Genomic DNA, 27,032 nt, shown 5'->3' on the forward strand with positions numbered 1-27,032 from the left:
TGGGGTGTTCTCCCGCTGTTTGGAGGAGATGGGGATCCCCCACCTGGATGTGTTCAAGGCACATTTGGAGCATTAATTGGGAGCATCCTCTGGATCCCACTATGGTTGGGGAAACTGAGGCACACAACCTCTCACCCCCTCCCCAAACCCAGTAAAAAGACCCCAAGGCTTTTTGGGGCCATGAAAACCTCAATTTGAGGTGCTGTGGAGCAACAGTGGTTTATTTAAAATGGGAATTTTGGAAATCCCATTGTGTGAGGGGTTGTGTGCCTCAGTTTCCCCCTCCACAGCAGGATGCAGAGGGTGCTCCCAAGAACGAAGTGTATCCTGAACACCCTCCCAGTGGAGGATCCTCATTTCCTCCAAGCAGCAGGAGAACATCCCAAAATCCCATTTTTAAATAAACCAACCTTGTTTCACTACAACCCAAATCAAGGTTTTATGTCCCCAGAAAAGCCTTGGGGTCTTTCTTGGGTTTGGAGAGGGGTAAGGAGCTGTGTGCCTCAGTTTCCCCTGCCATAGCAGGATACAAAGGATGATCCCAAGAACTAAATGTGCCTTAAACCCATCCAGGTGGGGCACCCCCATTTCCTCCAAACAGCAGGAAAACACCCCAAAAATCCCATTTTAATCAAATTGATGTTAGTCCATGACACCCCAAATCAAGATTTTATATGCCCAAAAAATCTTGGGGTCTTTTTATTGGGTTTGGGGAGGGGATGAGGGGTTGTGTGCCTCAGTTTCCCCTGCCATAGTAGAATCCAGAGGATGCTCCCAACCAATGCTCCAAATGTGCCTTAAACCCATCTAGGTGGGGGATCCCCATTTCCTCCACACAGCAGGAAAACCCTCCAAAAATCCCATTTTAATCAATTGGACATTACTCCATGACACCCCAAATCGTGATTTTTATGTGCCCAAAAAGCCTTGGGGTATTTTTATTTGGTCTGGGGAGGGGGTTGTGTGCCTCAGTTTCCCCCACCCATAGTGGGATCCAGAAGATGCTCCCAATTAATGGTCTTAAACACACCCAGGTGGGGGATCCCCATTTCCTGCAAACAGCGGGAGAACACCCCAAAAATCCCATTTTAACCAAACGGACATTACTCCATGACCCTCCAAATCGAGGTTTTATGTGCCCAAAAAGCCTTGGGGTCTGTCTTGGGTTTGGGCAGGGGTAAGGAGCTGTGTGCCTCAGTTTCCCCTGCCGAAGCAAGATCCAGGGGATGCTCCCAAGAACTAGATGTGCCTTAAACACATCCAGGTAGGGGATCCCCATTTCCTCCACACAGCAGGAAAATACCCCAAAAATCCCATTTTAATTAAATGGACGTTAGTCCACGAGACCCCAAGCAGAGGTTTTATGTGCCCAAAAATCTTGGTGTCTTTTTATTGGGTTTGGGGAGGGGTAAGGAGCTGTGTGCCTCAGTTTCCCCTGCCGTAGCAGGATCCAGAGGATGCTCCCAAGAATCAAACGTGCTTTAAACACACCCAGCTGGGGGCACCCCCATTTCCTGCAAACAGCGGGAGAACACCCCAAAAATCCCATTTCAACCAAATGAGCTCCACCACACCCCAAATCGAGCTTTTACAACCCCCCAACCAACAGGGGCAGTTTCGGTGCGGTGCGTGCCTCAGTTTCCCCTGCCCAGCGGGGTCCGGGGGATGCTCCGGGGGGATGCTGCGCTGCAGGGGCGGCCGTGGCGGAGGGCTCGGGGTGCGGGGACAGGGGGGGACAGGGGGTGTCCCCGTGGGGGTGGCGGTGGCTGCTGTCGCTTTAAAGGGGCAGCCGCGGCCCCAGCTGATGCGGCGGCTCCAATCAGCGGCCCCGGGGCTCTTGGCAGCCGGAGCCGCCGCCGCTCCGCATTCCTCCGGCTTCCCAAAAGGGGCGAACATGGCGATGGGCAGGATGAGGTGAAGAGGAGGAGGAGGAGGAAAACATTAAATTAAAAAAGAAAAAAATTTAAAAAAAAGAAGAAAGGAAAAGAGGAACAAAAAATAGATAAAGCAGGGGGAGAGGAAAATGATGAAAAGGGAAATATAGGAGGAAAAAGGAAAAGAGGGACGGGGATGCAAGCAGCGCTGGCGCGGTGATTTCCTTCCCCCCCCCTCCTCCTCCTCCGAAAGGCGAAAAAAAAAGGAAAAGAAAGCAGAAATAAGGCGGCCAAAAGAAAAAAAAAAAGAGGAAAAAAAAAGCCACCAAACCAGCAACCCACCCAACCCACCAATTCCTTGTTTTTTTCATGGAGAGCACAAACCCCAGGCCAGCGGAGGAGGACCGGGACTCCTCAGCGCGGAGACCTTTGCATCAAAATGGTAGAGCCTGAACCCCCCCCTCCACCCGCCCCCCCTTTCTCCCTTTTCTCCTCGCTTTTATTTCCCCCTCTCCCTTCCCCTTCCTTCCTCCGTCGCTTCCTCGCTCTCCCGGGGCTTTGCCGACTTCCCAAAGGCCTCGAAACTTGCCCGAATCCCGGCCAGGGCGGCGGAGGTGGATGCGGGCGGGGGGGAGGCTGCATGGGCGATGCTGCATCCACGCCTGGGGGAGAGGGGAGGGGGCCCTGCGTTATTTTTTTATATTTTTGGGGGGGCAGTGGGGGGTACAAAAAGCACAGCCCGGCCGGGTTTGGGGCCGGTGCATGGGGGTCCCCCCTCCCGCGAGGCGAGAACGGGCTGGGTTTGGGGGGAATGGCATTAAAAACGCGCCCCCCACCCCCCACCACCCCCTTTGGGGTGCTTTAGAGGGGGATGGGGGTGCGGAAGGGCCGTGAGGAGGGGTCTGAGCCCTCCCTTGGGAGGAGCCCGGCCCGGCTCGGGGGTCCCCGGCAGGATTTGGGGGGACGCACACACTTTTGGAGCTCCCCAGGCCGGAGGATCCGCTGGAGGGGGGGCGCACGAGCTGCCGCTTCCTCGGCCATTCCCATTCCCCGGATGACTCCATCCTTCTGCCAATTCCTGCCCGCCTTCCCCCCCTCTCCGCGGCTGCCTCCCGTCGTGGGCCCCCTTTTCCCGGGGGGTCTCGGGCGCTCCCCAACATCCCGGAGGAGCGAGGCTGCAGGGAGGGCGCAGCATCCCCCCCACCACCTCTGAAAAGGGGATTTTCCAGCGCTGCTCTTAAAAAATAATGATAATAATATTAATAATAACAACACCAGAGCTGGGGCGCTCGCCTGCAGCAGTGACCTATTTTATCGGCCGGTGGAGTTTTTTTGTGGGGGGGTTTAGTTGGAGTTGCGGAGGGCAGGCCTGAGCTGGGAAGATCCCCGGGAAATCCCCCTGGGATGTGCTCCCGGTGCCCCGGAGCCTCCCCCATCCCAAAAAGTGCGGGGTTGAGGCTGCCCCAGCGCTGGCTCCGTGCCCGTCCTGACGCCCCGGGGAGCGTCCGAGTGGAATTTTGGAAAGGGCAAGAAAGTGCAAGCTTGGAAAAATAAGGAAACGATGCTGGATGGGATGGGATGGTGGGACGGGGCTCGGCCGCGGGGGTTAATTAATCCTGGGGTTGAAGTGGTCGGGATTGGGTTCGGGTTCGCGCTGGGCAGTCACACCCGGCCTGTGAAGTCCCGGCTGAATCCTGCGCCTGCATCCCTTGCCAGAGGAGATGCTGAGGGACCGGGGGACACCCCGGGGTGTTTTGGGGAGCCTTTCGTGCCCTGAGACACCCAGAGCCCACCCCAGCCAGGAAAAAGTTGGGAATTCAACCTTCCTTCCACACCCTGCCTCGGCAAGAACCAGAGGAAGATTTGCTTTACAAAGCAAAATTCCTCCTTGGAAAGACACGAAGGGATTTATTATTTTTTAATTATTTTTTTTCAATATTTTTTCCCCCTGGATCTGCGGTGAAATCTCGCTGGGTGCAAACATTCTGCAGAGTTTCCCTGAGGATGCTCAGCGCCGCTCCGGGGGCTTTTCCCGGGGTGGCCGCAGGGTCCCCTTTGCCACCTGGGCTGGGGATGACGGCGGAGCTTTGTTCTCCCCGGGAGGAATTCACGCAGCGTTCGCTTATCAGCGGGCGAGATAAACGGCCCCGTGCTCGTGTCGGTGGCGTCTGGAGCGGGGACATCGGCACCCCCTCCACAAAAATAACCCGCTGCCGCCTTTGCAGATGGATCCTTTGGAAAAGACGGGGAGGAACGGGAGGTTGCTTGCCCGAGAGTTGATGAAATAGTGGTTGCTTTTGAGATGCAGGATTTTCTGCTCGTGGGAAAATAAGGGGAAAAAAAACCACCCAAAAACAAAATCAGCCCAAAGCTTTTGCGGATGAACTGAATGTGTCAAAACATCAGAGGGTCTTTTTGAAGGTTTTGGGGGAATTGCTGATGTTCCTGTTCTCCCTCTTGAAGGAGAAAACTGAGGGCTCTCCCACGCTGCTGCATTTAAGCCTTTATAGAGGGGGCCTGGGGATGGCCCTGACAAAGTGACCCTCCAAGAAAAGCAAGGGATGAAGTTTTTAATTTGCTGCCACATTTGCCTGGCCCCAAAAACCTGGATGTCTAGGTCCTCTGTGTGGTTTGCATCCTGGATGTCCCCTGTAGAACTGGAGGAGTGGGTGTTGGTGGGCAGGATCAGCTCTGTGCCTCCTGCCCCTCATTTTCCCTCCTTTCTAAGGGAGATGGGTTGTGTTGTTGGGGGGGTTTGTGCAGGGCAGGGGTGGCCCCATTGGGTTTCCTGCATGGGGACACAGCTGAGGACTTGTCCCCGTGTCCTCTGGGGCTGCTGTCCCCTCTGCAGCCAACTCAGTGTTCATCCACCTCTCCTGATGGTGAAAACTGGGATGCCTTTGGGTATGGGGAAAGACTGGCCATGGTGGCGCAGATGTGATGGGTAGAAAGCTTAATTACAACAAACTGTCTTTTTTTATTATTATTTTTATGATTACATCTTTTGCCTGGAGCCAGGGCTGCTGACACCCTGTCTGAGTGAAAGCTCTGCTCCCCGAGCTACAGGAGAAAGGGTGATAAAAATAAGGATGAAAATAAATGTTCATAAAAATGTTAGAAGTGTTGGGCAGGAAGGATCTGGTGCATCTGGATCTGAAGGAAGATGGCCCATGGCAGGGAAGTTGGAAGAAGATAATCTTTAGGGTTTCATCCAGCTCAAACCATTCCATGGCTGGATTAGAGGAGCTTGGCTGGTGCTTCCCAAAGAGCCCTGGTCAGGGCTGGGTTGGGATGGATCTGGAGGTGGGGACCATCCCTGGGGTCAGAGCCAGGCTTTGGAGAAAGGCTCTGGGATGGAAAGTGCTGCCCAGCATGCTGGGACAGGTGGAATCTTGGATCTCTCTGGCCAGTTTGTGGCTGGGTCAGGAAATGCTGTGGTTTTAGGCTTTACTCAGGGCTGAGTGTGGGACAAACCCTGCAGGTGTCACAGCCCACCTTGCTGCTGATCCACCTGAAAGGTCGTGGTAGCTGCCCAAGGGATGGGCACTGTGGTGCCAGGCAGGGGATGCTGGAAACCTCTGTCACAGTGCTTGGGAGGAGGCTCCTTCCTTTCCTTCCTTTCCTTTCCTTCCTTTCCTTTCCTTCCTTCCTTTCCTTTCCTTCCTTTCCTTTCCTTCCTTTCCTTTCCTTCCTTTCCTTTCCTTCCTTTCCTTTCCTTCCTTTCCTTTCCTTTCCTTCCTTTCCTTTCCTTCCTTTCCTTCCTTTCCTTCCTTTCCTTCCTTTCCTTCCTTTCCTTCCTTTCCTTCCTTTCCTTCCTTTCCTTCCTTTCCTTCCTTCCTTTCCTTCCTGCCTTCCTTCCTGCCTTCCTTGCCTTCCTTCCTTCCTTTCCATCCATCATTCCTCCCTCCCTCCATCCTTCTGGGGATCCTGGCCCCTCCCTGCATCCCTGGCTGCCCATGGCAGTGGGGTGCCTTGGGGTTACCATGCCTTTGGGCTCTGCACAAGTGACATGCTGGCTGCCCTGCTGCACCCATCCCTCCTGGCTCCTGCACCCATCCATCCTTGTCCCTGTTCCTGCACCATCCATCCCTGCTCCCAGCTCTGAATTTGGGGTTCCTGGGGGGGATCCTGTCAGCCATGGGGGGCTCTGAGCACTGCCTGTCCTGTTGCACCCGCGCCCTCCCTCAGTGGCAGTGGGGACATCCCTGGGCTCTCTGGGATGATGTCCCCCCGGGCTAGGCTGGCCCCTGGCACAGCCTCTTGGCTGACAACCCAGCTGTGGAGGTCAGCCTTGGGTCTTGTCCTCGTTTCCTCCCTCAGCCTCCCCTCTGCTTGTTTTTCTCAGGCAGGAGAGGGAGGGGGACAGTGGCTTTGCATGTGTGTGTGTGCCTGTCCCCAGGCTCTTCCACCCCAGCAGGGACTCTGTGGGTGCTCCTGTATCCCACAGATGGAGGGCAGCATCCCATCCCATCCCATCCCATCCCACTGCATCCCATCCCCTCCCATCCCCTCCCATCCCCTCCCATCCCCTCCCATCCCATCCCATCCCATCCCATCCCATCCCATCCCATCCCATCCCATCCCATCCCATCCCATCCCATCCCATCCCATCCCATCCCATCCCATCCCATCCCATCCCATCCCATCCCATCCCATCCCATCCCATCAATCCCATCCTATCCCAGTGCCAGCCCAGTGGCTCGGGGACATTTCCATCAGCCTGGCTGTGCCAGGCACTGGTGGTGCCCCATGGCCTGGCTGTCCTGTCTGCCCTCAGAGTTTGCCAGGGCCATGCCAGCTCTGCTGGAATCCACCAGCATCCCTTCAGGATTTAGCTCCAGACCTGGCTTTGCCCGGCTCTGGAATCACCTGCAGAGCTTTTGCTGGGTCTGACTGAGCCACACCTCCTTCAGCCCTGACCGAGGGGACAGGGACACTCACAAGGGTGCTTCCATCCAGGTTTTGGTGCCTCTGCTTTCCTGAAGGGATTGGGATTTTTCCTGGGATGAAAATAATGCAGCATTGCTGAAGCCCTCTGTATTTTTGTGGCAGAGGCTGTGTGTGAGCAGGGCACAGCGCTCGACTTCCCACGTGTGGGATGGGCTCCCAGGGCTTGGCACTGCCCTCAGTGTCACCCTGGTGGAACAGAGGGACAGTGTCCTCCATGCCATCACGGTGGTGGCATCCCCCAGGAGCAGCATCACCTCGCTGGGATGATTTGGGGATGGGGTGTGACAGTGGGATTGATCCATCCATCCTTGGAAATGTCACAGTGGCTTTGCGGCTCTGTGTGCAAAAGGAAAGGAGAGAAGCACCCAGAACAGCTGATTGAGTTTAAAAATTTTTTAAAATAATGAGATTTTTAAAAAAAGCATAAAGCCATTAACCCTCTGTGGGCTGTGCTGTTGGGAAGGCAGTGCCTGCTCACAGTGGATGAAGCTTTGTGTTGCTCATCCCAGCTCATCCTGCTCCTCTCCCCATGCCGCTGATGCTTCCAAAAAAACCCCAGATGAACCTTTTCTCCTTTGCAAAGGCGTCCCTTGGTTGCAGGGAGACAGGGCTGGGGGAAGGAGCTGTCCCCGTTCTGTTCCACTAGAACTGATGGGCCTGGTGCTCCTACCAACTCCCTGGGAAAAGCATCCTTGAGCCAGAGCCTGTAAATGCTGGATACCATTAATTAAAAATAAGGAACAACCAAAAGGGAGGTGGGGGAAAAAAAAAGCCTTTGGCGCATCTGACTGTCCCACAGCAGGATTGATGCTGTTCTTCATCCAGCAGAGGCTGGGAGATGCTTTTTGGGGTGCCCAGCACCCTGGGATGAACCAGGCTCAGAGAGCATCGCTGAGCCCCTTCCCCTCACCTACTCATCTTGGCTCTGCTTTGGGCACCCTTAAGCCTTTTAGGCAGCACAGAGATGAAAATCCCCGTTTGGGATGGTGTCAGCAGCATCCCTCGGGCCCCGGAGCGGGACGGGCACATCCCGGCGGGCCGGGCAGGATGCCGGCGGTGGGCGCTCGGGGCCGTGCCGGCCGGCGCCTCGCCAGGCGGGGCTGTGGCCGGGCTATTGTTTTCCCTTCCTGCTTGTTTTTCCGGACAACCCTCTCGTCATTAAATAAAAACACCCGTCGGAGGAGCGAGCGGACCCCACCCCCAGCGCGGTCCCGTGCCGAGAGCACCCACGGAGAGCTCCCCGGGGAGGGAGGGGACGGCAGAGCGGTGAAGGTAGGCGACAGGACAGGGACAGGAGCTTTGGGATGTGGTTGATCCCTCTGCCAGCTCCCCAGGCACGGCTCTGCTCCAGGAATGGGTGGCTGGGCAGTGGGATGTGCACGGTCCAGGCGGCGCTGCTCGTTCTGGGCTGGTGTATCTTAATTTGGGGAGCTGTGGAAAAATACATAATTTCGAAAAAAAATCTTCTAACGGCCTCAAAACTAGGGAGAAAAGGCTGAAGGTTTCATGCAAGGGTCTGGTGACAGGAGAGGGACAGGAGGTTTGGGATGTGGTTTATCCCTCTGCCACTGTGCCCCAGGAATGGGTGGTTGGGCAATGGGAAGTGCACGGTCCAGGCAGTGCTGCTCGTTCTGGGCCAGTGTATCTTAATTGGGGGAGCTGTGGGAAAGCACATGATTTTGAAAAAAAAAATCTTCTAATGGCCTCAAAACTAGGGAGAAAAGGCTGAATGTTTCATGCAAGGGTCTGGAAGGCAGAGGGCAGGTTGTAGGAGGGTGGGGATTAAAACCGCAAGCGCGAGTGTTTGGGGTTTGTAACGATGCCCCTTTGCATCGTCCGAAACTTGTACAGATTTTTAATCTGTAAAAATGGGGGTTTAATGTTGTTTCTTTCTTCAGCAAAAGTCAAGTTTTAACATTAAATAGTTCCAGCCCAGCTCTTTTGTCCTGAAGTGCAGCAATGTCCAAATTGAGAAGAGGGCATGGGGGACTTTTTTTTTTTTGAGGAGCAAGTGCTGACATTGTATTTAGCTCCTTATTAAAGCACTTTTCTTTAATGCAATTTAATACTGAAGGTCAACTATGAATGCTTTGGTGGTTGGAAATGATACAGAAAAGCAGATTGCCTTTTTTTTTTTTTTTTGGGTACATCTTGAGGGTGAAAAATTTAAAGAAAACCCCAAATTCTGTGCTGAATGGAAAGTGGTCCACAGGCAGCTGGTCTTGTCACCACTTAAATGTGAATTTTATGCCCTAAAACCCCCTGTCCTTGTGCTTATGTGGGAAAGAATTACTCACGGTCGTCGATGCTGTGGTGATGAGGGCGCTAGAAATGAACAAATAATTAAATAAATAAAGAAGAGGCTGGTGAAGGTCACAGATGATCTTCTGGGGGACTGAGGATTTGAGTATTTAAATATATCCAGAGTGGCCCAACCTTCTGGTCCTTTGGGGAGCTTTAGAGCTGTAGGAACGTTTAGGGTTCTCTTTCTCAATAGCTGCTTAGAGAAAGTGCTTTTTGTCATAGTACATCGATTTAAACCCAGCAGCAAATCCCTTTCAGGGCAGGTGTTGGTGGGGCTGTTTAGGGAAACTGAGGCACGTGGCGGGGTGCAGGTGGAAATGGAGCTTGGGCTCCCCCTCCTGTGGCGGGATATTTTTGGTGGTTTGGCTGGAGAGAGGCTGCCCTGTCCCAGTGAACACCAGCATCTCCCTCCACCACCATTCCTTCCTCATTCTATCCTTCCATCCCCTGCCTTCGGGGCTCATCCAACCCCCATCCCTCTCCCCGAGCATCCTCCCCATCCTCCGGCCGTCCTCTTGCCCCACAGGCTGTTTTGGGATGGGGCTTTGGCAGCACCACGTGAAAACTCCTAAAATAGAGCTGGAGGGCAGCGTCAGGGCGGGGAGGGCTGGCTGGAGGCGCCGCTGGCCCCTCGGGGCGCAGACTCACGGCCACGCTGCTTTCGAATAATTTTTAGGGGTGTTTTTCTGCACTGGTGATGCCAGAACCTTGCTTCGAGGTTGGCAGTGTCGGGGGGCCCCCGCAGTTTTAGGGTTCACCCTGGTTTAGTGCATCCAGTGAGTTGCCCAGGTGTGCGGCAGGGGATGGAGATGGGATGGGGATGAGCCACATCCCAGGGTGGTGGTGGTGCTGGAAAAGAGCAAAACTCGTGATTCTTCCTCTCTCTTTTTTTTTTTTTTTTGAATATGTATTTTTAATATAGGAAATATTAAAAGGGATCTATACTTCAAATATTTGCGTTTTCCCAGAGGAAGGGCCCCGGATTTAACCCTGCCATTAATCCCCATTAGTCAGGCTGCTCCGCTCCGCTGGAGCCGCGGGGACGGCAGCTGCCGGAGGGGCATTTTGGGGCAAGTTGGTGTCTTTTTGGGGATCTCACCCCGGCAGGCGCCTCTCGTCTCGGCCGGGGCTCTGGCTCGGGGCGAGCTCACGAAAAGCATCTGAGAGCAATAAAGAGCAAAAGGCTCCCGCTGACAAGCCCGGGCTGAAGTCACCGGCGGGACGCGGCCAAGACACGCATTGTCCTCGCCGCTGCTGGGACTGATTAGAGCCGCCTGGCAAGGAGCGCCGCTGGGTGAGGGATCAGCCCCCTCTGCCAAAAATCCTCCATCCCGAGGGCAGAAAAAGCCGCCTTTTGTTTTCCAGGCTGGGCGATGCCGCCCCGCAGACCCGTTTTCCCCTGTTTTGCACCTATTCCTTCACGGCTGTGCCTGTGCCGAGCTTGGGTTGTCCTAAATGAGATGGATCCCCGGAGGAAAATCTGAATTTAGGTTTTTTGGATTTTTTTCAAGAGAGGACCTGGCAAACGGCAAGCTGCTCTGCTGAATTCCTGCTGTCTCTTCAGTTTTTTGATATTTATTATATCTTTAATTATTTTCTATGTATCTTGGAGGATGGGGGTCTGAACCATCCAAGATCTCATCAAAATGTTCTTGGCAGTCGTGAGAGGCTCGGGAAATGGTGAGGTGGATGGATGTTCCAGCTGGGATGCAGCATTTTGTAACAAGTACATATGTAAAGAATGTTCATGTATTTATTTATTTATCTTTATTTGTAAGTAGTTTAACTATATATAAGCATGAATGCATAAAATATTGAAAATATTAAAAATATATAAATAGTATATAAAAAGTATATCAATATATATATATGCACCCAGCCGTTTTCCTGCCTCTTTGCCCTGCTCCAAGCTTCAGAGCCAAGAATTTGGAGCAGAACTGGTTTTTCCATGTTTTCCCTGAGTGCCAGCACTTGCTGGGATTCTCCAGGGCTGTCAGGACCATGCAAAACTGAGATCCCTGTTGGTTGGACGGGTTGGTTGTGGAGCAGAAATCCAATGAAAATGAAAAAATTTGGCAGGGAGGGGGAAGAGTTTTTTTGCTTGTTGGGAAAACAGAGAAGAAAACACCCTTTTGTATTTTTTAAACATTTTTGTCTGTGTGTCCTTTTGCCTTTGGCTCACCAGGAAAAAAAAAAAAAAGACAAACAGAACATGTCTTGCTGGAATTTGTGTGTTGATCAAGAGCTGCCATTTGTTCCAGAAAAAATGGGAGTTGAAAATCTCTTTTTGGAGCAGGAGGTGCAGGATAAACCTGGCAGGTTGAACCCTCCCTCTCTGCCGCTGTTCTGCACCATGTCCTTGGTCAGGAAAGAGGCTGTTATGGGGTCTGGGTGTGTCCCACCTTCTTTTCATGCAGGGCACAGGATTTAGGGTGTGAGACATTCCTTGGATTTGGGATGGAGCAGGCAGTCTCATCCTGGGGCTCAGGTATGGCCAGGAGAGGGGGTGAACACCAGGGATGGTCTGGACCATGTGAAATACCTGGAGTTGGATTAAATACCCAGAGAACTTAGCCTGGGGAGGGTTGGCAGCACAGCATTCCCCAGCCTGGGGGTGCTGCTCCCTGATTTGAATTTTTCCAGGTAGTTCCTTTCTCCAGGCCATGGAAAATGAGCATTAAAAAGTGCATAAATCATGCCAATGAATCCAGCTGTGAGTGAGCTGCTGTCGTGAGCGAGAGCACGCAGCGTAATTCAGAAATATCAGAGGATGTTGGGCTTTGTGCTGTTATCTGCAGAAGCAGGGAGCTATAAAATCCTAATTTCCTTTTATTTAGGGGGTTCCATCTCAGCAGGTGCCTAAAATTGGCTTCCTGCTTGGGGCAAATACCCACCTGGATCTCCATCTGGTTCAAGATGTCAAGGCATCCCCTCTCCCGTGTGACATCTCTGAGTGAGTGTGGACACCTGAGCTTGCCTTTGGGCCTCCTTGGTGGCCATGGTGCCTCCTACCCACCTTGAAGGGATATCAGTGGGTGCTGCTGTGGCCCTGACCTGCCCTTTCACTGGGGCTTCTCCTCCTTGGTTGAGTCTCCTGGACTGAGGCAGGTGATGGAGGTTCTTGGTTGGTGTCTTCAAGCTGGGCCTGGTGGTGGAGCTTCTTGATGTTCCAAAGATGGGGCTGGTAGTGGAGCACTTTAGTTGACATGTCCAAGATGGGGCTGGTGTGGAGTTTCTTGGCTGGTATATCCAAAGTGCGATTAGTGATGGAATGTTTTGGTTGGTATCTCCAAAACTGGGGTTTGGTGATGGAATGTTTTGGCTGGTATCTCCAAATTAGGGTTGGTGATGGAGTTTCTTGGCTGGTATCTCCAAACTGGGGTTAGTGATGGAATGTTTTGGTTGGTATCTCCAAAACTGGGGTTGGTGATGGAGTATTTTGGCTGGTATCTCCAAATTAGGGTTGGTGATGGAGTTTCTTGGCTGGTATCTCCAAACTGGGGTTGGGGATGGCATTTCTTGGCTGGTATCTCCAAAGTTAGGTTAGTGATGGAATGTTTTGGTTGGTATCTCCAAGCTGGGGTTTGGTGATGGAATGTTTTGGCTGGTATCTCCAAATTAGGGTTGGTGATGGAATTTCTTGGCTGGTATCTCCAAAGTGAGGTTAGTGATGGAATGTTTTGGTTGGTATCTCCAAAACTGGGGTTGGTGATGGAGTTTCTTGGCTGGTATCTCCAAAGTGAGGTTAGTGATGGAATGTTTTGGTTGGTACCTGCAAGCTGGGGCTGGTGATAGAACTTCATGGTTAGGATCTCCAAGATGGGGTTAGTGACAGAACGTTTTGATTGGCACCTCCAAGCTGGCAGTAGAACTTCTCAGGTGACATCTCTGACTTGGGGGACGCATGGAGAGGGATGGATGGCATGGCCAGAAGGGTGTTTTTTGGGGGGAAAAAGAGCCCTGAATGATTTTATTTCTTTCCTCCCCACAGCTGATAGTCGAAAAAACGACTGACTACCCTTCGGCTGAGTACTCCCTGGTGGAGGATGTAGCCCTCCACTTCACGTGTTTGATGGACAGACTGAACGAGCAGCGCCTCTTTCAGCCGGACCTGTGCGACGTGGACATCGTGCTGGTGCAGCACAAGAGCATCTTCCCGGCGCACAAGGGGGTCCTGGCAGCCTACAGCCAGTTCTTCCACTCCCTCTTCACCCAGAACAAGCAGCTGCAGCGCGTGGAGCTCTCTCTGGAGGCCCTCACCTCGCAGGGCCTCCAGCAGATCCTCAACTTCATCTACACCTCCAAGCTGCTCGTCAACTCCTGCAATGTGCAGGACGTGCTGAACGCGGCCGCCGTGCTGCAGATGAACAACATCGCGTCCTCCTGCCAGGACCTGCTGGACACGCGCTCGCTCAGCCTGGCCACCGACATGGCCCTGCCCGCCGAGGGCTGCGCCGGACCCCCGCCCTACTACTGCGAGATCAAGCAGGAGGTGGACGCCCCCCACCCCAAAATCTACGCCCGGGAGGGCAACGACCCCTTCTCGGTGCGGGTGGAGGATGGGACGGGCAGCGGGACGCTCCCCCCCGGCCCGGCCAAGCAGTACTACAAGGAGGAGAAGGATGGAGGTCCTGGTGCCGTCTGTAAGATGGAGGGTGAGGAGTCCGAGGAGGACCTGGACAGCCAGGGCTCCTACAACCGGGAGCAGATCATCGTGGAGGTGAACCTCAACAACCAGACCCTCAACGTCTCCAAGGGCACGGAGGGGAAGGCGGCCGCCAGCGAGGCGGCCGTGATGGGGCGGCCGGACGGGGACGGGCGCGACACGGAGGAGGACGGGGAGGAGGAGAATGAGGAAGGGGAGGAGGAGGAGGAAGAGGAGGAGGATGCGGAGGTGGGGGAGGAGGAGGAGGAGGAGCGCAGCGAGGAGGAAGATCTGGAGGAGACGACGGAAGAAGAGGACGATGACGATGAAGATGCCTCAGAGATGAAGAGGGAAAAGAGCGGGCAGCCCCGCAGGGGCAGCCGAGCATCCAAAGCCACTAAACCCGTCATGGCAACGAGGTCCCAGGAGATGGCCAAGGTGGAAGAGGAGGAGGAGGAGGAAGAAGAAGGCCAGAGGGGAAGGAAGAGAAAGAAAGAACAAGACGGCTTGGGCCAGAAGGTGAAGCTGGAGGAGAAGCAGCATTATCCGTGCAAGAAGTGTCCCCGGATCTTCAACAACCGCTGGTACCTGGAGAAGCACATGAACGTCACGCACAGCCGGATGCAGATCTGCGACAAGTGCGGGAAGCGCTTCCTGCTGGAGAGCGAGCTCCTGCTGCACCACCAGACCGACTGTGAGAAGAACATCCAGGTGAGCACGGGTCCGTCCAGGGCATGGATCTCATGGGGTGAACGTCCCACCCAGGGGGAAGTGCCTTACCCCAAGGTGGAGCATCCTGGGGTGTCCCAGCAAGGGGGGAATACCCCACCAAAGTGGATGATGTGCCATCAAGGTGGGGATGTCCCACCAAAGGAGGAACATCCCACGTCTGTGGGACATCCCAGTGAAGGAAGGGCATCCCAAGCACCACGGAGGTCATCCCATCCAGCTACACCATGGGATGGGCTCATGCTCAGATAATATTGATGTTGCAGTTAGCACATGTGTAGTGGTTTTGGTTGTGAATTTGAGATTTTGAGAGTTTGAGATTTTGAGAATTTGATATTTCAGATTTTTCTTCTATGTGCAAAACCAGCACCGCACGGCAGCTGGGAGAGAACCTTCCTTCACCCATGACATGAATTCAGAATCAGGAGGGTCCCACAGTGGCCTGGAATTAGAGGATTTGTGCCAGGGGGGCTGTGGCTTCCCCTTGACTGCCTGGGTGGAAACACAGACTTAATTTTTGAGGAGTAATTTTTCTTTTGAGTTTATTCAGTTAATCTGGATAAAACACTGCGAGCCCTTGATGGAGACACACTCCAGCATTCCCACCCAGGCTGAACCCATTTTAGCTTAATTTGAAGATTTGCTGACAGGAGTTAAAATGGTTTTAATCTGCCTTTTGTGCTTTTTTTGTGTGCATTAGCAAATTTCTGAGTGCGTTTGACATCCACGCATGGCCCGGGCTTGGTGTGGCCTTCCCCTGTGCTAATGAGATCCTGGGTTGGCAAACTGACTTTGTTAAATCAGTGCAGTTTTGGGGGGATAGGGAGGCACCCAATCAGAGCAGCAAAGATGTGTGTTCCTGAAGATCCCTCCAAATTCCCGTCTCCTAATTCCTGATGAGCTGTTTTACAGGATGCTGCTGCTAATAATTGCAAATATTATATAATATATAAATATTATATTAATATACAAATATTATATATGACAAATTATGGAGAGCTTTTCCATCACCTTTCCCACCAGTGACCAGATGTTGAATGATCTCACATCTCTCTTTGATGGAGGTAACACAACCCCAGTGCTACTGGAGCCCTTCACTGATGGCATCCCAAATGAAACTGGGAATGAGGCAGATCTTGGCAGGCAGGGAACACGGAAGCAGGAACAGTCTTGGCTCAGAGGTGAAGCAGTCACAGACCCTTTGGTGCATCTTCCTGACAAATTCACAGCTCTGAAGTTGCTTTTTTTGGATGCTTTTTCCCACAATGGATGAGTGTGGCTCCAATACCTTTGTGGTGGTGGCTATTTCAGGGCCTAACATAAAACCTGGGCAGTTAAAAAGGAGTTTTCCCAGAATGTTTATTCAGCTTCAGCTGCTTTCCAGGTGGATAACATGGGGCTGTCACCTCATTGCTTGTTTTTTGTTTTGCCCTCTCCTTTTTATCCCTTTTCCAAATCATTTTGGAATAGGATGAACCAGAACTGCCTGTATAGTGACCTCCTTCTGCAGAAAAAGGGATCATTGTCTCCCACTTAATTAAGCATTTTTAATTTTTCAAATAGCCAAATCCATTCCATTTGCTCTTATAGTATTTAATAACTTTATCAACATCTCATGGAATTATGTGTGGGTGGAAAAGGAATTTTTTTCAGCACTCTGCCTATAACAGTTTTTATTTCTTGTTTTAATCAGATCCATGGAGGGACTGTCCACCTTTTCTCAGTTTGGTCTGCTGCTTTCTTTCCCTATTTTGTCCCCAAATTTCATCCATAAAGCTTTAGGATTTAAGAACCATCCTGCTCCCTGTGTTCATTCCCCATCTCCATAATGTGCATCCTACCTCTACCACCTGAAAAGCGATTCAACCTTTGCTTGATTGAGCTGTCCCTCAAACTCTTTTTATTGCCAGTTTCAGTATGGTTTTCCTTTTAACCTGCAAGAATTTATATCCTCATTTTTCCCCCTCATTTGGACATTACTTCCTTATTTTTTGAGCGATGATTTTCAGCAGTAAGTGAGGACACAGAGCTCAATCCTCCAGGGTGTTTGGTACCACCCCTGGGGGTTTTTCTACCTCTGCTGCTTTCCCTCTACCTTTCATTTTGAATTCCCCCTGCCTCTTTCATTTTAAGTGGAGTAAATGGATATTGATGTGTCTTTGATATCAGGCTCTAGTCCCGAATTTGCCCTGAAATATCCCTTAAGGCAGGGATAAAGCTGTTCTGATCCATGGAAATACATACTTGGGAACAGTAGGACTTGGAGGACTGCTCATGTTGACATTTGAGCATGGCAAGATGAAGATGATGAGGCTTGGGAATGGCTCTGGGACCATAATTTTCCCTTTGGGGCACCTAAATATAAATATATATAAAAAAATACAGTAACTTCACAGCATGATGATGTGTTTTCAATGGTATCACAGCACAATTTGGTTGAAGCCCATCAAGGAGCCTCTGTTCCTCTGGGAAGGAGGGGAAGTGGAGGAATCCCCTGCCCAGGCTCACTGGTACAATTCAGCCACCTTGTTGCAAGATGCCTTCGAGGCATGAATAATTTTCTCAACAAATCTGCAAGGAGGGAGGAGGAGTGGTTTTATCCCTGTTGACCAAGAGGAATGTGAGCCATGGAAAGGTGAAGGGGAAGGAGTTGACCCTTGGCTCCTGGCATGGTTTCCTTGGTGGATTTCTCTCTCCTGTGTTTCCCTGACCACTGAAAGGTCTCACACGCCTCCAAGAGGTCTCACACAGAAGCTGGAGCTTTTCCTGGGAACTTCCAGAGGAACATTTAACAAGTTGGAGCTGAAGTGATTCTCTACCTTAACTTTTTAAAGAAGACTGCGTGTCACATTGTTCTTCTTGTGCTGATGGACTGGTGGTTTGGGTCCATTTTGGTCCTTTTGGATATCATGGAATCATAGACCTGCTTGGAAAATTAATTTAGTGGTGAAGTATCCATTATATCTGCTGAAGACTGAAGTTGTACTGCCCTGGATAGGGATTATCCTTCTTTTCATATTGTTTGCAAATTTCCAATGCACAGAGGGTTGGGATATTTTCCATAGGATCTTCATTTAGGAATAAAATTCCCAGCTGGGAATAGTGCATGAGCTGTTGCTTATCCAAATCCTGATACAGCCATTGGTGAAGATTCCACATCCTTCCCTGGAAGGTCATTGCCCCTTGCTCATCCCATGGATAGAAATACAAAGTTTGGAGGTTTTGAAGTGACAAGGTCTATGTCAGACTTGCTGGTAGTTACGATTTTTGATATCAGCTGTAGCTTTCTCCACGATGTTCCCTTTCCATGGATGAAGCTGCTTCCCTGACTGTCTCCTGTGTCCTTGCAGTGTGTGACGTGTGGGAAGGGGTTCAAGAAGCTCTGGTCTCTCCACGAGCACAACAAGATCGTCCATGGCTATGCAGAGAAGAAGTTCTCCTGCGAGATCTGCGAGAAGAAGTTCTACACCATGGCCCACGTGCGCAAACACATGGTTGGTGAGTGTGGGAGGCACCCCGGGAGATCTTGCTGGGGGTTCTGGTCCATCAGTTTGGCAATGAAAGAAAGGTGCTTTCTGTTGCTGTCATGTTGGCTCACTCTTGGGTGAGCTTTCTCGCATCCCACCTTGAAATTTGGCCTGATGTTCAATGCTGAACCAATGTCTGCTCAGTGCTGGGTTTGGATGTTGTGCTGGGGAATCCCATTTATTTTATTGATCAGAAGTGATCAGAGGAAGGTTTGCAGTGTAACCAGTGTAAAAGGACCAGTGCTGGGCTTTGAAAAGCAAATTCCATGTCACAACAGTGGCTGGGTCCCTGGGCCTTGGAGCCACCAAAGAGATCCAGAAGAATGGGGCTTGGAAGGGAAATGCTTGAAGCGTCGCTGCCATTTATCTTCCAGAGGTGCTTTGGGTTTGCTGGGGTTGGGCACCGGGAGCCAGAGCTGGGGTGTGGGGAGGTGGATGGTGGAGGTGTGTGGAGGCTGCTGACCTGCCCCTGTCCCCACCAGCACACACCAAGGACATGCCCTTCACCTGCGAGACCTGCGGGAAGTCCTTCAAGCGCAGCATGTCCCTCAAGGTCCACTCGCTCCAGCACTCCGGGGAAAAGCCTTTCAAATGTGAGGTGAGGCAGGAACACTGATCTGGGCTGAGATCTTCCACTCCCTGGGGCTTGCACTGGGCTGTGTGGCAGTGCAGCTGTAGGGATGACCCCATGCTTTTCCATAACCTCCTGGTTTGAGAGTCCCACCAACTTTATGATGAAACTTGTTCTATGCCAGGATCTGTCCTGACAGATTACTTTGCACTCACCCAGCCTGCTAACCTGGCTGGGTATGTCCCAAAAAGCCTGTTTTGGGGGGGTTTCCCTGGGGGGAAAAAACGGGATTTCCTTGCTGCTGGTGATTTGAGGGGAATGTGGGGATATTTTCATCAACAACTCCTCGCCCCTGCAGAACTGCAACGAGCGCTTCCAGTACAAGTACCAGCTGCGCTCCCACATGAGCATCCACATCGGCCACAAGCAGTTCATGTGCCAGTGGTGTGGCAAGGACTTCAACATGAAGCAGTACTTTGATGAGCACATGAAGACGCACACGGGTGAGACCCGCCCCTTGCCCAGCCTCAGATCCCTGCAGTCAGGCTCTCCCTGGAAGGAGTGATGGGATGGGGGTAACATCTTTGGGTGGGTGGCAGGATGGGGTTTTGGGAAGCACTGATAAGGGCCCAGTCAATTTATTCAGTGAGACTTTTGGAAGGGCTTACAATGGTTCATGAAATGGTTCATGAGCTGGACACACAGGAGAGACACCAACAAGGTCTTCTCAAGAAGTCAGAACAACTCAAAGGTTTGCTGGCAAACCTGAGAAAAATCAGGGAACTTTGGCAAAAGGTTTAGTACAGCATTCAGCCAACATAAAACACTTCTCACAGCATTAAACTTGGCCCGTTCAACTTAGCAAACTTTAAACACCTTCGATGTTGAGGTACTCAAAATATTCCAAGGAGAGTTAATTAGAAGAAGAAGAAGAAGGAGAGAAAGACAGAAAAGATACAGAAAAGCACATATAGGTAGTTGGTGGCACAGGGTACCAACTCCTGGGTTCAGACAGAACTTCCAAGAAAAAGGTAGGGTGTGGATGAATGTGATGGCCTGGTGTTTGGCTTTAAATACCCCTTGGTCCTCAAGGGGTATTTGGTCCTCCCCTTTCTCCCACATGGGACTTCTGGTCATTTGGCCCTCAGGAGGTGGATTAGGGGAGAATGGAGCATTTCCTCCCCGTGTGCCATGATTGACAGACACTGCCGGGCTGGGATACAGGCTCTAGGGCTGGGATGTGCAGCCTTGCCTCGCCAGGGCAAGGCACACGCATGCACCCCAAAATATCTCGAGACATCAAACCTCCCCACAGTCTCTTGACCCCCAACCTAACCAGCAGCTTCTCCCCCTCTCCTCCCACGCTCAGGGGAGAAGCCCTACATCTGTGAGATCTGCGGGAAGAGCTTCACCAGCCGCCCCAACATGAAGCGGCACCGCCGGACCCACACCGGGGAGAAGCCATACCCCTGCGACGTCTGCGGCCAGCGCTTCCGCTTCTCCAACATGCTCAAGGCCCACAAGGAGAAATGTTTCCGCGTCACCAACCCCCTGGCTTCGGACACGGCCGTCCCCCAACCCGCCACCAGCCCGGCTCCGCTGCCCCCCGGCCCCGGTGTCTCCCCCCTGCCCCTGCCGCTGCTCCATCCTCTCCCACAGACCCTCCCTCCTCCTCCTCACCTACCACCACCCCCTCCCCTCTTTCCCGCAGGGAGGATAAATTCAAACAACAATTAGGTGCCCTCCCCCCACCCCGGCCATGCGCCTGCACGGACTGCTCTGCCCTTCGGGAATGCCTTTCCCCCGGGGAGCCAAGGCTTTGCTTGCTCTCTACCCCCCCTTCCTCCTCATTTTGGGGTTGTTTTGGGTTTTTATTCCTTTTCCTCACCCGTCATTCTCCGCAGAGAGGGGGAGCAGGAGGAAGCCTCCCCCCAGGAACGTGGGTGTTGGGGGGGAAACCGTCCGTCCATAAGGGTGTAGGTAAAAGGTGTCACTCTCAGTTTCATCTTCCCACACGCTGGCATCACCTTCCTGCTGGGATGCTGGTGAGGCTGGGAGGAGCAGGATATCCGGGCTTGAGCTTGCTGGCCGGTGCATCAATAATTCGAAGCCGAATCCTAGTTAGTGGTGCTTGAATCCCTGTACTGTAAAGCTGGTCTTTCAAGTCAGGCTCTTCACCCACGGGGCTGGAAGGTGGGCACCCCAGGGGAGCCCGCCACTGCCAGCCCCAGTGGCCCGTGGTGAGCAAGCAGGTGTCCCCATTGGAAAGCCATGAGCATGCCCTCGTTAGCAGCCCTCGACACGTCTTCCTTCCCTACAGCAGGTTTTCCTCCTCCACAGGCAAAAGCACAAACACCCACCTTGCATCTCGGGGCATCTGCAGCTCGCTGGCGGTTCCTTTTCGGGGTGCCCTAAGGGAACTGGGTTCTGGTGTGCCCTTTCTGCTAATCCCAGCAGGAGCTGGGCTCCTGGGGATGCTCTGGAGCCGGGGAGCTGTTCCTGGGAGAGCTCAGGTACCTTTGGGACCGGCAGGAGGGTGGCCTGGGACAGAGGAGCAGGACGCTTCTGTTTCTCGGCAGAATCGGCCCAGAATAGTGCCTTAACAATCTGAACAAACCCCTGAGGGATGGGTGAGCTCCAGGCTGGTCCCACTGCGAGGTTCAGAGCTAAAGCAGGGCCACGTTCAGCCTGGGGATGATGATGTCCCAATCTCCAGTTTGTTGCCTGCTTTGCTCTCCCAAGCTTCACTTCTCCTTGTGGTGCTGGCATCTGTTGCCCTGTCCTGGTTTGGGGGGACCAGAGGGGACCAGTGAGGGTTGTGGTTGTTTTGGTGATGCCCTGTGGTGTTGCTTAGTGCTTGTTGAAGATGTTGAAGTCGAGCTGGTCTTTGGTTTCACTTACAAATAATAATATGGCTGGCTTCATGCTGAGGAGGAGGAGAAGAGGAAGGCTTTGCTGTCACCTTTTTGTTGGGCACTGGGGTCCCAGCAGGGGCTCTCACTGCTGTGTTCTGCCCCAAGGTGCCATGCATTGTCCTGACCATGGCTGTGTGGTCCTTGCCTGGGGAAGTGTCCCCTGTGGAGTCAGAGAGCGCCCAGCATGGGCAGAGAAGGGCTGGCAAGAGGTGGGGAGTGTTCAGCTGATCCTGTGCTTCTGAAGCCAGTGTGGGTCAGGTCATGGAGGAGGTGGTGGAAGCACTGTTGGCAGGTAAGGACAGAGGTCACGGGGTGGGCTGCAGGAGCCTTTTCTCATATGCAGCTTCTGCTGGGTGACAGCAGAGTGCTGGGGACAGGGAGCCACATCTGGCTCTGTGAAAAGCCTCGGTGCTTCGTCTCCTGGACCAAACCAGCAAAGCACTTGGGCAGCATTGGGGCTGTGTCTGCAGAGAGGGGAGGATTCAGACACCTGCTCAGGGGCTTTGCTGACTGGGGACATGCAGGAGCCTGTTGGGGACAGGACCCAGGAGCATCTGCTGTTGTCCTGAATGCTCTTTGAGGTGTCTGGTATCGCCTCCTGCTGAGTGGTGCCCCAGGGTGTCCGGCATCTTGGGAAAGCTGACTGATGTTAGCATTTTGGAGCCACAAAGGCCTTTTAATCTTCGTGTTGGCTGGGATTCTGTGGATCCCCAGCGTGGCTCTCAGTACTGGTGAGCTCACCCTCATCTCCATCTGCTCCGAGCACGAGGAGATTGCTATGGCAGAGCTGCCTCACCTCATTGACCTTCTCAGGTGGGTTCCAAAGGCTTCTCTGCTGCCCCCCTCCATCACCCTTGGGCTCGTTGGGATGGTGCAAAGCCTCAAACACACCTGTGAGGGGTGAGGGCTCTTGGGGCCATTGGCTGTCTGAGGGGACCATGACCCATACTGGAAGATGTTTGCTTTAGAGAAGCATTCAGTGAAACCCGTGGAGGTGCTGGAGTGGTCCATGCTGTCTCCTCCTCTGCTGCCTCCCAGATCCCATCCCCTTGGGCTTCCTTGTGCTTCTTTCCCCTCATGTTCAGCCTTGAGACAGGATGGGAGCGCCATGCCCTGAGGAGGGCTCACCTTATTTTATGATCTTCTATGATGGAGCCCATCAACCGATAGGCTTCCCCCCATGTAAACATCCATGCCAACATTGTGCTCCCTTATTCCACTCACCTGGAGGTGGCTTTCCCTGTTCCTGTCCCAGTTCATCCTCTCCCAGTGAGGACCTGCCCCCCTTGGACATCTCTGTGAGATGAGAGCCCTTCCTTGAGGCTGGAAGCCCAGCGGAAAGCCCAGTGACTGATCCCAGCCACGTCCAGTCCCCTTCGAGAGCCTGCTCCTAGAGCCACTTGGAGACGTCGAGATGTGACCATGCACACAGCACTTTGGAGAACCAGATCCCTGCTGCTCCCTCCCCTCTCCAAGGCCTGGGTAGTTCCCAGGAGTCCTACAAGGCCTCCGAGCCCTTTTGTCTATACCCTGGCTCAGCCCCAGTGTGTCTCCATGTCTGGTTTTCATTTGTGTATTAAGAGCTCAGACGAGTCGCTCCCGCAGTGCCTCGTCCATCCCGCGCCCATCCCGGCCAGCGCTGCTGCACCCCTTGGGGTTAGACAGGGCAGCAGGCAGGACAGTTGGGTCCGTTGTTTTCAAGCTTTTTATGTTTTACTTTAATTTTTTTTTTAATTCTTTTTTTTTAACTCTTGCACCTTAATCTCTCACATCCCTTCTCTGACAGACCGCGAGGGTGGAGAGGGGCTCGATTTCCATGACGCAGTTCCTGCATACGCTGTAGCGCAACGTTCAGCTGACAGCTCTTCCCACACACCCAAACCCCAGACCCGCCTGGTCGGAATTTTTTATTTTCCACCCTTCGTTTGAACTTTGGGGAGGGAGGGAATCACGTGGGGAGGGTCACTTTTGGTTTATATATCCCAGGAGCCTGGTAGCACAGACCAGTTTGCCTCACGTGTCCATGAGGCTCAGCTGGCCCTTCGGACCACAGCCATAACCCTGGCGCGGTGGGAAGGTGATGGATGGATGGACAGATGGGTGGGAATGGCTGTGACAGTGCAATAGAGACGAGCATCCGCTGCTAGACAACTCCTCTGAGGTGACTCTTGGTTTGCCCGAAGTCAGGAGGGAAGGACAGACGGACAGACGCCCTTTGTTCACACGGACGGCCAGAGCTTCCCCACACGCAGCCCTGCCTAGAGACACGGAACCACGACAGGAGTTGGGTTGGACTTGCCAAGGAAGAAAATAATAATTAAAAAAAAAAAAAAAAGAGAGAGAAAAAAGAAATAGGAATAAGAACAACCTCTGTAGCATGGAACTTGAAGGAAATGAATGAAACCCCCAAGCACTTGCCTCAAAACTAGTTTCTCATGCCTGGTGTTTGGCTCTGAATTATTTTACGGCATTCAGTATCAGTTGCCCAAAAATGCCAAGTTAAGAGTGTATTGGTGGCTCTACAAGTGTGAACAAACTAAACGAAGCACTTTATTCTGTATAGATTAAGGGAAGGCGGGGAGGGGAGGGGAAGCTTGGATGCTTTTCAGAAGCGTCTTAAGTAATGTTCTAGGAAATGTATTATTATTATTATTATTATTATTACCTTTTTTTTTATGACCATGTGTAATCAATATATGTTTATCTTTAACTCCAAGTACAGCAGTTACTCTCTTTGGGATGGTGTGAGGAGGGGGAGGCTGAGATGGTTGGATTAGTCCATCCCCGTGGGGCCAACTGAGGCAAGTCATTGTCTACCGCAGGAACGGGCGAGTCTTGCTTCGTCGATGGTCCCGCCGGCCAATGCCCAGGAGGTCCCAAGAGGTTCATCAAAGCCACTTCCCAGGGCACAACTCCCAGTCAGACATCCCCATTCCAAGCCATCTTCTGCCTGGGGGTGCTGGGGCTGCTCTCTGTGCCGCCCACGAGCGCAACAAGTCACGGTAGGGAGGCTGGTTTGGGTTGTCCCTCGAGGCCAGGTCCTTGGCCATGCTTTGAAATCTGCTTTTGGCCTCTCACCAAGGCACGTTGGGGCTCTCTGAGCTCTGAAACTGGTGAGAGGTCAGAACTGGGCCTTTCCACTGCGTTCTCCCAGTCTGGAAGTGTTATGACTGTTACCAAAGAGGTTGCAAGTGGAAGGACTGAATCAATAAACGATTTGTCTTTTATAAAAGAAAACCGAAAGCTCCACCACTTTCTTTTGTTACCTTAATTTTTGCTTTATCTTTTTCTTCCTCTCCTTTTTTTTTTTTAATTTATTTTTACTTTTCTTTTAAAAGGGTTTTTTCCAGGCAACTGTGTGAGCAGTCAGAGATGGGGAGGATGAGGAATCCTGTGGATGCTGGCTGCTGCCACTGCTTCACATGTACAGGCTCTGTGTTGGGTTTGGTGGGAGGTGTGTGTGTGTGTGAGACGACTTGGCTGCTGTGGGGCCAACAAAAAAAGAGCTTTTCAGGCAAGGGTGGTGAGTGGATAGAAGAAAAAATTTGGTGCTTACAGCCCTGGGGTAAGGACTGAGTGCCTGGTCCTACTGGCTCCATCAGGTCGGTGTGAACTCTTGAGCAGGGGCTCTCTGATCTCTGTTGGCAGAGGAGAAACCAAGGAGGACATCCAAAAGCACCCAGTGCCTTTATTAATTTAAAATGGAGCAGTGGCAACCTCTCCAGCAATATCAGCATGGATATTGGGAAGATAATGGAAGAAGAGATGGTTTTCCCTCAGCCTTTGGATGTAGTCTTTGCCACTGTCATTATCTGAGGGGGACCTGTGCCACTGGAGCTGTTGCATCTGAGCCAAGAAAACACCAGGCAGCAGGGAAGAGTGATGTCTCCCTGAGCTTTCCTGGTGGCATTCCTTATCTGTGATGTCTTTTAAACTGACACAGCCTCTTGGAGATGTGGAGGAACATCCCCAGGCCACACCTTCACTTGGTGATGTCCAGCTTTGCCTCCTTCCTCGGACCAGCATGTGCTGAGATTTGCCTCTTGTTGCTCAAGCAGAGGGATATTTCATGTTCTTCTGGATATTTTTATACAACAGCTATTTTTCCTTTTATCGTTTCCTGCCTTGTGCCAGGGGTGGCTTCTCCACAGCTGGATGTGAACCACACAAACTCCAGTTTATTTGAAACATCTTGAGCCTTTATCAGGGACCACATCACAACAACTCGTGGAAAGTCAACAACATTCTCCTGGTGGCTTCAAAAATCCCAGAATTTCTCCAGGAGAGCCAAGAAATGTGGCAGGAGGTGAGTGGGGATTAAACTTCTGTTAGGATCATCGACAACTTCCCAGCCAGCATTCAGCAAGAAGAGCTGAAGCAAAGGTCACAGGATCACAAAATCTTTGAGGTATTTTCCAAAAACCTTCAAGATCTCCACCTTGTCAGCCATACCAGAGCACTGAGTGCAACTTCCACTCATTCCTTGAGCCCTTCCAGGGATGGTGTTGTTGTAGGCAGGAGGTGGGATCCTGACACTGTAATAAATAGCTTTTTTAAATGGTTGTTCTATGCAGGGGATTTTTAATTTTTTAAAAAATTTTTCTTCTTTTTTTTTCTGCCAGAAGCTATTTGGAAGAGTCATCTTTAATTAGCTAGGGAATTGTCTACATGAATTTCTGCAGAATTAGGCAGAAGGTGTTTATTTCTTTTTCGTGCATTTTTCACACATTTGATTGTTTCAAAGCTTTTTGTTCCTGGTTTTTGGTTTTTTTTAAGCTACTTTGTGACAGCCAGTCACCTTGGATTTCTTTTTCTTTTGAAATATTTCATTACTGTTCTGATGTGATTGTCCTCTAAGGAGCTTATCCTGTAACTTCCTAAATCCTTCAAATGAAACCAGGACAAGACTCTGGTTACTTTACTTCCCCTTGAATTCTCTTTCCTTCCAAACATATTTCAGTTTCTCCACAACTGCATTTTGACCTAGATTTGTGATACCAGAATGTTCATACCACTTTGAGGCAATTATTTTGCAAGGATTGTTTTTGTTCTTTTTTTTAATTATTATTGATTACCAACCCTGTTAATGGTACTATGACATCACAGAATCATAGAATTGATAAGGTTGAAAAAGACTTTTAAATCTCATTGAGTCCAACCACCAACCCAGCCCCACCACCATGTTCACCACTCAACCGTGTTCCTGAGTGCCGCATCCACATTTTTTTGGAACACTTCCAGAGATGGTGACTCCATCACTGGAACTCCACTGATTTTTCCAATGCTTTATAATCCTTTCCATGAAAAACCTCATCCTAATTTCCAATCTAAACCTCCCCTGGCACAGCTTGAGGCTGTTTCATCTCACCCTGTCAGTGCAGGCATCCAGCTTCCTTCCTTCCTGGGTAAACTCCTGGTTGTGACATCCATAGGGAAGAGCTGTAAGGATACAGATCCTAAAATTTCAGCTCTCAAATGAGGGAAAATAACAAGAAAAGATGGGGCTCTCCATGGGGC

The 27,032-nt window shown here is 51.8% G+C and overlaps 1 protein-coding gene across 3 annotated transcripts; it reads left to right on the forward strand.

Moving 5' to 3' along the window:
• The first annotated feature begins 1,798 nt into the window (after positions 1-1,798).
• ZBTB47 (zinc finger and BTB domain containing 47) lies at positions 1,799-25,029 on the forward strand. Of its 3 annotated transcripts, none has more exons than XR_014616011.1 (7): positions 1,799-2,316; positions 13,120-14,484; positions 17,853-18,000; positions 18,512-18,627; positions 18,959-19,103; positions 19,970-21,807; positions 22,771-25,029. XR_014616011.1 is itself a non-coding variant. In XM_084202178.1 (6 exons), exons 1-6 carry the CDS (start codon positions 2,314-2,316, stop codon positions 20,335-20,337), a joined length of 2,145 nt encoding a protein of 714 aa, XP_084058304.1. In that variant the 5' UTR covers positions 1,799-2,313; the 3' UTR covers positions 20,338-25,029. The 3 variants fall into 3 exon arrangements, 1 of the variants encoding a protein (XP_084058304.1); XR_014616012.1 differs by having other exon boundaries at positions 19,970-21,113; positions 21,621-25,029; XM_084202178.1 differs by having other exon boundaries at positions 19,970-25,029.
• Positions 25,030-27,032: the final 2,003 nt, after the last annotated feature.

This window comes from Fringilla coelebs, assembly GCF_963513975.1.
Source record: "Fringilla coelebs genome assembly, chromosome: 1".
Taxonomy (NCBI): Eukaryota; Metazoa; Chordata; class Aves; order Passeriformes; family Fringillidae; genus Fringilla; species Fringilla coelebs.